This window comes from Varroa destructor, unplaced genomic scaffold, assembly GCF_002443255.2.
Source record: "Varroa destructor unplaced genomic scaffold, Vdes_3.0 BEIS01000002.1, whole genome shotgun sequence".
In the NCBI taxonomy this organism is placed as follows: Eukaryota; Metazoa; Arthropoda; class Arachnida; order Mesostigmata; family Varroidae; genus Varroa; species Varroa destructor.
The window spans coordinates 5196783-5207130 of NW_019211455.1; the positions used below are offsets into that span (position 1 = coordinate 5196783).

The 10348-nt window shown below is 35.9% G+C and overlaps 1 protein-coding gene across 3 annotated transcripts; it reads left to right on the top strand.

The window, feature by feature from the left end:
- Positions 1–3341: 3341 nt before the first annotated feature.
- Positions 3342–6584, top strand: LOC111244178 (uncharacterized). Of its 3 annotated transcripts, XM_022790958.2 has the most exons (7): positions 3406–3577; positions 3742–3814; positions 4374–4510; positions 4761–4842; positions 5101–5232; positions 5801–5970; positions 6287–6584. In XM_022790958.2, the coding sequence occupies exons 3-7, from the start codon at positions 4393–4395 to the stop codon at positions 6571–6573; spliced, it is 789 nt and encodes a 262-aa protein (XP_022646693.1). In that variant the 5' UTR covers positions 3406–3577; positions 3742–3814; positions 4374–4392; the 3' UTR covers positions 6574–6584. The 3 variants fall into 3 exon arrangements, with proteins under 3 accessions (XP_022646692.1, XP_022646694.1, XP_022646693.1); XM_022790957.2 differs by lacking the exon at positions 3742–3814 and having other exon boundaries at positions 3342–3577; XM_022790959.2 differs by lacking the exon at positions 3742–3814 and having other exon boundaries at positions 3405–3577; positions 4378–4510.
- Positions 6585–10348: the final 3764 nt, after the last annotated feature.

Here is a 10348-nt window from a genome sequence, read left to right on the forward strand (position 1 = left end):
ATATATACATTAATGAATATGTAAAAGATAACAATGAAGTCAATGTGATAATAACTACAGTACGATAAAAATAACAATATGGAGATAAATAACGGTATTGAAAATGCTTATCATTCACATTAGAATATACAGCGTATCACAACGGAACTTTAATAGTAGGAAATTGTGTGAGTGTGTTGGTGTATAGCTAGCTAAATAGTTTTCGCAAGGGGACAGAAGCAGACAACCTTATTATCCAGTCTATGTGAGTTATAAAGTAAATAATAAACTTAGAATATAATAAGAAAAATTTAAAGAAAGAGATAAATGGACGCACTTCTAACAACTGCCATAATGGGCTACCAGTTACAACACCATATTGCGCTGTGTATCTCTTCCACTTCTTGCTAGAGTATAATATCATTACCCTATGATAATGTAGAATTTCATTACCCTACAGCAAGCAATTACACATCCCTGCATGTATGCGGATGTGAGCCTGCGCGTTTGTCCGAACTGGACATCATTTATACAGATGAACTTATAGATACGTCTATGATTATTTGATATGACCAACATATTACCGTAGATGTGGGTGGGAGATGGGGTTCGACAAGAAAGCTGGTTGGCGTGGTTATTCTTTGCCTTTAGCTGTAAACGCTAACCTCATCACTCTATCCTGTCTGCCGTTTGTGTGTCTCTCTTAACACCACGGAAAATTTGCTCTAACGATAAAGAAGTCAGGAAAAATGCGGGCTGGTAACCACGGCTCATAAGTGTGTCATTATTCTCCTGCAATGACTGACTACGTATACAAATGGCTACACACCGCCAGCTGCGTATTCCCGTATTTGTGGCGGTGAGGGAGCATATAAAAAGAAACCATACCTATAGCTAGGATCGGGCTAGATACCAGATAGAACGATGAAGACCGAGCGCAATATGTGTGATATAATAATTACATTACTAATTAATGAAAAAAATAGATATAGACACAATGACGGAAATACATAAACATATATTTACTCCGTAATACTTACCACTCTCTTATCGACACAATAACTATATAGAGAAAAAAAATTCTATAATATAGAACGAGAAACAAAATATGCGTTGTCCGCGTCGCTCACATCGAAGCAGCCACGCGCAGCTGTTCACATCACAGAATACACAATTTGATAGAGACATGAGACGTTTTTTAATATCATAACAACACTGACAGATCCATTATAGGTTTCCTTCGATGGATCGATTGGTCAAAACAAGAGACCACTCTTTCAAAATGGCGATCATGTATATTTCTTCTGGTTTTCCCTAACCGCATACACTTCAACCGTTACTTCGATAAAAAGAACGCAAAGGAATATTTAGATACTAACGCAAGACTTGTATTTAGGTATTCATATATATATATATATATATATATATATATATATATATATATATATATATATATATATATGATATAGGTGTGTCTATCGTTAGGTCCTCTACTATGTTAAATGAGATTTGAGACAGATTGCCCGATGTGTTACAAAACGAAAGGACGACAAAAACGCATCTGCGTATATATAATAAAAAAAAACATTATTATTTATAATATTGTCGCACAATCGTTGCGTAATCTATTAATTTCGGGACGAATTCCACATGATATGTAAAACATCGTTTGCTGTAAGTGTCAAGCAATTGGACTTTTAAGAAAACAATGTAGTCATGCCTAGTGAACCAATTTTGTGCTGATATATTTCGGCTACTTCGAAAAAAAATAATTACACTATATTTGTTGAGGAGATTATGGCTACGGTGTTGGAGCTTGTGTCTCTCGCGATAAAGTCAAATTGTATGAACAAAAAAAAAGCGGAGAAAAGGTGTAACAAGGGGATGGTGTTAATCAGCAAAGAGATAAACGGGGATCACTGTTTTTGTTAAATGTGGCACAAAATTAATCAGATTATTAGGGTCCGGTCTGACAACCATGTTAGTGAGCAAGAAGCTACGGGCGAAGCTGGAATATCAGCGAAGATGACAACCGGGAAAAGAATCAAGGTGCTGTCAATAATAATAACAGAACCATTATTAATGATGATAATTAATTACTATAATGATAAAAACAAGCCGTTGTTTAGTGGTAATGTTCTACTTTTTGTGAGGCGCAAACAGGAGTATAACGATTAAATTAGTATACTATAAAAGAGACGAAAAAGGAACCCTTGACAACAGACAGACGACGAGATATGTCGTAAAAAGATTAACTGGAGAAAAATGCGCCTAGCAAGAAATAAGCCAAGCGTGTTATTACAAGTTCATATAAATACAAATCCAGATATATATATATGAACGAGTTTCCAGTCAAATATGTTTAATCATTAAAAACATGAAAGTGCGATAACACGATATTATAATAGTAAGCATAATAATAGTTGTAACAACAAGAGAAATAAGAGTGTCAATAACAAATACCTCACGCTGAAACCCTATTGGAACGCCTACGACAGATCTGAACACGTCGAGTGTTCTAGAAAACGGAAGACATCTCGAATATAGAGGGTACAATCAATCGGACCATAAAAACCTAACTTGGACGAAGACAATAGCGAACGAAGAGGCGGGAGAAATATCGTTGATGACAGAGCTGGGGTACAGGAATTAATAGGATTTTAAAGTAACAATAATATTTGAGAGAGAGGATTAGAATAGATCGAATAAAGAATCGTGAATCATCAGAATGGAGTGGAACTATTAGGCAAAAAAATAAGGTAAAAAACATGCAACTAACCAATTTATAATAATATAAGTGGAATAAATTGCACGATCTCTGTTGTCGGATAAGTGATATAATGGTGTAGTTATTTTCTTGTATGTATGATTCCGTATGTTTAAGGTATCAACATTACACAGTTAAAGGAGTTCAGTGCTCGCAGCAGCCAACAAAGGTAAACACACAGCTCAGCACTGAGCGATAATAGCACAAAAAGCTATTAAGGCCGTTTTAATACGGGGACTGCACAATGCAGAGGCTGTCCTAACCGTCATAATCCGAAATGCAGGTAATGTGTTTTCAGAGTAACTAACAAGGATCAACAAAACTACCCGTATTCGATCGTTTTTAATTACCTCCAATAATCTAAATGTTGAATGAAAACATCTGACCACAGTTGATATCGTAGTCAGTTTTGATGATCCTCTATCTTTGTTTAGTGTTTTTATAGTTATATTTAGCTTTTGCAATGATTAACAATAGTTTATTGTAAAAGAAAGGTCTTAAAAATATAGGCGTTATGTATAAGTAAGCTTCTATTCCGGTCCGTTAGCTTATCAGCATTTCATAATTTCCCGCCATTTTGTTTAAACTAACTCCTTCTCGTTTTCCTGATTGTTTTTGTTGACAGCACGTGTTGCTTGTTCTCTCAGATCTCAACAGAGATCTCTTTTTGCTATTAAATAATCGTTTTTGACCGCTAAATTAACAATAAACTAACGATATTTTTCTAAATAGTGTTTCTGTGATGGGCAGGAAAATACGGAGTAAAAAGCACAACAAACTAAAACCAGTTGACCCCTTCAACAGAAAAGCGAATTCAAATACCTTTAAAGGGTAAGTTCATGAAGAGCATTAGTGAGAATGGCCCTCCATGCTAGTATTGTGGATTATTATTATACATTGACATGGCTTATTGGTTCCAAAAAACGTGCTTCTAGACAATTGTATCTATAAGTACAATATCATATATTTTCGACCCGTGGAAATCAAACATTTAGGAGCCACATCAGGTCCCTGCTGGCCTGGGCGATCTAAGTCGTTCTCATACTGCCTTCTGACAGCTAAAAAAACGTAAGTTAAGAGTGTTCTTCATGAAATGTATAGCATTAGTTACCATTTAGTTTGGCCTCAAAGTAATAACTTTACCAAGAAAACCTGCTCGAAACATACGAGGAAAATAGCTTATTTACACTTATAACCTTTTTCTGAAGCCACCTTGGGACCTGCGACTGCCAGTGTAGTAACTATCCACATGGGTGTAATGATTATCGCCCTATCATATTAAGATACTTGCCATTTTATATCCAGACATAAGAGATGTTCTGTGTATTTGGCGGGCTCTTAAGTGGAGCATTGTCCATTCTAACGAGCGCTTTAGATATGTGGTATATTTGAAATGAAATAAACTATGAAGTATTCAAGTGATACTCATTTTCTAAGAATAAAAATGACAAGCAATGTTGATCGGTGCTTAATAACGCATACTTTTGTAACTTGATGTGTTTAAATCCTGAATCGGATACGTAGAAAATCAAAGCTATGTATAGATAGCTCGAGTCCATAAGGTTTTCGGTTAGGTTAGATTTCAATAATAATATGATCCTTTCCTGGTTTGTTTTGATTCCGTTAGTAAGGATGAGTTTCAAAACATGGCACCCAAAAAGCTTGGTCAAGAGGCGCCCGGTTCGCTAAAGAGGCTCTTCATTATGGATGACATGGATGGACCAACAAAACGAAAAAAAAAAAAAAAAACCAACCGAATTATAGGTTAGTATATAACCTACTTATATGTTCGCTACGCTTTTGTTAGCAGTATGCTTTGTTCAGTGTCGAACTAAATCGATGAGGGAAAATTTTGTTTCCCTCATTGCAATTGATTGAGTGCAAAATTTTGACTCAAAACTTTGTAGCGAATCTCACTCTCATAATTTAAACTTTTTACCTCAAAAGGTGTCGCGTCAAATATATCTTGCTTCCTTACTGATCGTTTATTTGAACTTTTATTACTTATTTTTAGTTCGCACATTGAATCACCGCAACGGTACAGCATCATTCGTCTCCCAGAACATTTACGAAACAAATGAGCAATTCCTCAGGAGGTCAGTAGTCAAGTAGCCAAATTGTTAAACAAAAGTTCTTAATTGTAGCACGTATTTGGAAAATGTTATCAGTGTATTGGATCGCAAGTCTAAGTTTTTGGCTCGTAGAAGTAGGTATCATGATTTCAAGCTTTGCTGTTACTAATATACTTACACATATGTGTCAATTAAAAACACTTAAAATTGGAAAATAACAAGGGTTAGATGTCTCTAATTTGTAATAAAACACCGATTTGGAATTGTGATCGAATATCGCAGGGTTTCACAGATGGCTAATAGAGCACGTGAAAAGGCGGATATCTCTGCGAAATTTGATGTCCACTTCAACGAGGATGGTTCACTCACGCATGAAGTATCTGACTCAGCGAGTGTACTTACTAGGAAAAAAAGGTACGTATTCCTTGCACTATTGTTTGTTGAACATGTTTTATTTATAAAATGTTAATTTTTCTTTGACGGAAAGGTGCTTTAGCATTTTGGATTTTTTTTTGTAATTCCTTCTGTCCATTTAAATTATTTCAGAAGGTGATCCTTACTTAAGGATACTCGACCGTCATAGGGAACACTTTTCCGAGAACTTACCGTTTTCGGGGTGTAAAAGCAAAAGTTTACAGTAAACTTATCTTAACAGGATATCTAAATAACACAAATATTGTGTGAAATTTCTGTTGAAATATTGTTAATTTGGTGTTATTTGGAATGTCAGCTCCTCAAAAACTACATTTCGGCATATAAGCTAAATAATTCGCTAATAATGCACTCCTTTACGCAGGTGGAAAGTTTCTGAATGTATATATTTGGGATACTTTTTGTCGATGTTGCACGAAAAGAAGTTGCGTATGTGCATTATAAAGTATTGTTACTACGTAGTTTTGGAGTGAATGAATACAGTGTTAAGTGTGTTAAGTGTGTGTTATTAAGTAGTGTTTGTATTTAAATGTTGTGTGTTTTTATTTAGACGACTGCAAGAGTATAAGGAAAAGCGAAAAGCTAAATCGATGATATTGAAAAAACCGCGTGACATATGCGAGGAAACCAATCGTCCACCGAAGGAATTCCCTGGAAAGGAGCGATTTAAGTTCGGGGAAGTTGTACATGCACCACCAGAGATAACTGCGAAACTTAGAGGTCGTGTTACTACATCTAGTTGACAGTAATGACTAAATACACCTAAGCCAGAAAATGTATTTTTTTTTATTTATTTATTTATTTATTTTTATTATTTGACATTATTACGTAGTAGTTACTTACGTAGCCGTTTATCTTCGGTAGAATATACTAAACGATGAGGGCAATGGTCTAGTTGCTTTTGTCGACAGAGAATCTATTGATTACTCCAAACTTGGTCTTTTTCAATGACTAGGAAAGTTTGTTTCGTATCAAGTAATAAAGAACCAACCATATTAATCCATTGTAACTGTTTGTTTTTCACGTCATGGTATAGGCGCTCCTAAACGGGATCCTAAAAAAACCATTAAAAGTCTGATGTGCAATCCGGAGAACATGGGGAAGGTAAAAAAATCCCTAAGTAGTGATTCTCATACAAGCGTGGAACAGGCGCCGAAGGAAAACAAAGCAAAAGAAGTTCGGTCCGGAGATTTCGACATAAATACAATCTCTGGCCTAGAGAAGATCCGATGGAAAAGTCTTGAGGCCTCGAAAAGGGCTGAACTTGAAGTCGAGCGAGAACGAGTCATTGAAGCTTACCGAAGGCTAAAGAATAAAGCTTGATTTGAGTTTGCCGTGATTAGTCTTTTTTAAAAAAGTGAATACCTCCGGCCTAGTTATGTCAAACTTTTATTTCTAGCAAACACAATATCTGGAACTAATTAACATAGATTGTGTCAATTTATCTTTCTTCTTCGTTATTTTTATTGAATTCGTTATCGAAATACATCGAGTACTGTTGTTTGCTGTTTCGATTGCAAGAAAACAAATGCTGTAGCTAACCTTACTTCGATGTTTTACTTCGTTTAGGGCTCCCTTTGAAAATGTCAACCGTAAAGAAGTATATAAACAAATTTAATAGGCGGATGTTTTTTTGGGAAAATCTATTCTCTAAGCGGTGGCTTCAAACAGTTACATGAACATGCGGATAGCGATTTTGTAGTCCACTATTGATTAGGGTTCTTGAGGTCTTCTGCGTTTGTATACAGAATAACCAATTTGAAATAGAAAACATTATGCGTCTCTCTACTTGTACAATATTGAATTGCTTTTATAATAGTAGTAATAGACGTACCGTAACGGAATATGAAAGCTATTGTATCATGAATGCAAATCGTTCTAATGAATCACATTACTTATATAAACAGTACCAAGTCAAGGCCTTAGCCTGACTTTGCGGATAGGCATTGTCATAATTCGCTCCTCAGAAACACCGAGCTTTTCACCATAAGTAGGGCTTCCGTCTGTAGTTGCTATTTGTCCATTTGTGTGTCCAGATTTTCTCGCATGAAGGGTTTATATCAAATTATATGTATTCGGGTAATTTGTACAGGAATTCTAGACAAATCTGTATGAAAATATATGTGGTTCCTTGTTGCTTATGTGATTTGAAGCTTAAAGACGTAAATGTTATACCAAATTTACCGTCCGATGGCGCTCGACTGTGATAACATTCTTTGGCATTTTATCGAAATATTCTACAATAGGATATTATTTTTTAGAAGACTTTCAAGATACCTGGACACCCAGTGTAGTGTCGGACTTAAATCCCAGAACCGGACTTGGATTCGCCGAGACATGGAGTCATTGAATAGCACTACGAACTGGCATTGAAAGTAAGACTATTCTGATCTCATTTAACACACCTTTAGCACCATATGAGCTTTTATGTGAGGATCAAACTAAGTTCAACTCTAATTGTACTTCAGCTTTAATTGTAAAATGTTCCGATGAAATGTTGTAAAAATCATGGACTAGATTTAAAAAAAACGAACTACAGAAAGAGAGTCCCTGAAAATCAAAGACCGAGTATAATTATGCTTTACCAAGATTTTCTACCATGCTGCGCAACCAGCTTCTAAGCATTTATTTACATCAAAGATTAGCGTTGGTAACCATAAAAGGAAAATTATAAAAATTATATAAACTAATCAAATTTCATTTTTTTTATATGTAGCTTTATTTGATAGACTCTGTGTAGCCCTTACGGACCTTATGCGGATAGATAATGCCTATCATTAGAGTGTCGCGATGCTCTGATGTTCGTCCTGTGTTTATTTTAGGAGCTCACAATTCAGTTCAAGCTCCAGTTTTCTCACATATTTATGTATAACGCTGCGTCTCGACCGAACAGCTGTAATAAGACCAATTTGACACCGGAGGCCATCTTCTTGACTTAACAAAACCTAGAATGATGATGGCCTAGAAAATGCCTAACAGCTGTTCGCACATGAATATTAAAAAGAAGAACGGCTTAAAGTTAAGGTTAGTGACGAGCAATCGCGAACAACTTGGCGCTAACCACATAAGACCTGTAGATCGTCCCAGGAAACTATAGCTGGAGACAAGAAGGGCATGCATTATTTCACCAAGTATCTGCGAGAATGATTCTGATATACAGCATCCTTTACCAGTTTTTGAAAACTTGAAAAGAACGATGAATATTTTACCACAGAATGTTGTCATTTATGATGAAATTTTTCTCCAAAAAACCCGTCGAAACCTCACTGAAAAGAACCGAATAGTTGCAAGGAGACAAGTATTCAAAGAAGATTGTTAAGTTTAGTGAACCGCTGTATTTCCTACTGTTTTGCGGGAACGTCACAAAATATGTTTTCTATATCTGTATAATGTACAAGAGTGAGCGGATGTTGTCAGCTTGAGCCACGCGAGGTCGCCGAGTTCAAATAGCAACACGTCGAAACATGGTTGGTAATCCTTGTTTTGCTTTGTTACCGCTTTACTTTGATTTCTATTCTGTTTTTTTGAACTTCGTTTAAAAAACATCGGGAGAAGAAGTTCTTATTGGAAATGGTCTGAACCGGTGGACTAAAAGTCTCCGATATCGAGGGGTGCCGACAAAAAATGCTTATTTTCCAATATTGCTTACGAATACAACAAATGTAATCCAGCTAGTTAATAGAGCTGATTTTTAGTTTTAAGACATCTGAAAATAATGTTAGACATACGGAAGATTACGTCTGCCAGTCTCGAAGTACTATCTTAACCAAAAGGAGCATTTTCAAACATGTTTACAGCTATATTAATTAAAGTCTTAACTTATTGTTTAAAACTGTATGGAAATGCGTACCAGTTATTTTCCTGATTGCTTTACAAAAAATTAGGGTTCGTCGTATTAGTCCACTTAATACAGAACATGTTTTTCAGTTTTCGCTGTGTTATTGCAAGAAAAATTTTCGAAAAGTTTATTTCTATGTCTAGGCTGGTCTACGAACAATTGAGTTAAGTGGCCATGAAGACTCAAAAAACGTCAATACAGATAACCTCTAATTCATAGAAAATGCCTCTAATGAAGAAGGTGCCACCAGCAATTTGGAAAGGAGAGATATTTACGCAGATTTTGATGTTTTCAGGCGCAGTCTAGGCGACTACGCTATCTTTCGCTTTAGAAAAGAATACTTTTACGAGAAAATTGGTTAGATAATCATCTATCTCGGTAGAGATCGCGGCGATGCGAGTCAATAAGTATAGGTTATGATAACCAAAGTATGCCATGAGGCGCATTTCTAAGTTGCTACTTGTAGTTAGTCCTAGCGCCGGTATAGTGCTAGCTAAATCTGAGAGAGAGTAGAGTGGTCTAGGTCCATGATCGGGGGGTAGGCATACTTAGTTGCGTGCTGAGAACCAGTTATCTGAAGCCATGCCTAGTACTAGTATCGGACGCACAAAATTTAAAACACTTATTAAGTGCAGGGAAAAAAATTACACCTCCAAGTTCGTCCTTCGAAAAGTATATCTGAAAATATTGATCTAAGAGCTTATACAACACATTATGGATGTAAATATATGCGTGTTTGTAACGTACTGAAAAGGAACAGTTCTGTTATGTTGGATAGTTCTATTTTCTGTCATGACTGCTAGGTTGATAACTTCTTTTAACTCACTGGTGGTAGATTCTGGCAGATGTCGACACAAACTGGTAAAAAGATAAGGTGCATAAATTCGGATCGTTTCCTTCTACCGTTTAAATATTACTATCGGGTAGACAAACATACGGCAAATTACTTGCATCCAAAATAAAGTTTTTAGTCAAGCCATAATTCTCAGCGCGGCCTTAGATAAACGAACGGTATTGGTACAACGGTATTAGCCATTTTAGCTAGAAAGTGGTGGACAGCTGCCCGTGTTGGGGGGTATAGGCCTCCCGCTATCAATACTATAATATCGTATGCATCAGCAGTAACCGAATTAACTGCAATGGCAAAACTTGTTCGGTTATAGATATCTTCAATCTATATTGTTATATCTTACGTTATCCAATGTTGTATTTACCAGAAACAATTGTATAAAAAAGAAGATTTTCGATTTGGATAAAAAA

Bases quoted from the DNA above. Each gene is read 5' to 3' on its own strand.
- LOC111244178 (XM_022790957.2), top strand. From the start codon at position 3,489: ATGGGCAGGAAAATACGGAGTAAAAAGCACAACAAACTAAAACCAGTT. The intron at 4,843-5,100 runs GTCAGTAGTCAA...CGAATATCGCAG, and splicing joins AATGAGCAATTCCTCAGGAG to GGTTTCACAGATGGCTAATA. The intron at 5,971-6,286 runs GTCGTGTTACTA...GTCATGGTATAG, and splicing joins GATAACTGCGAAACTTAGAG to GCGCTCCTAAACGGGATCCT.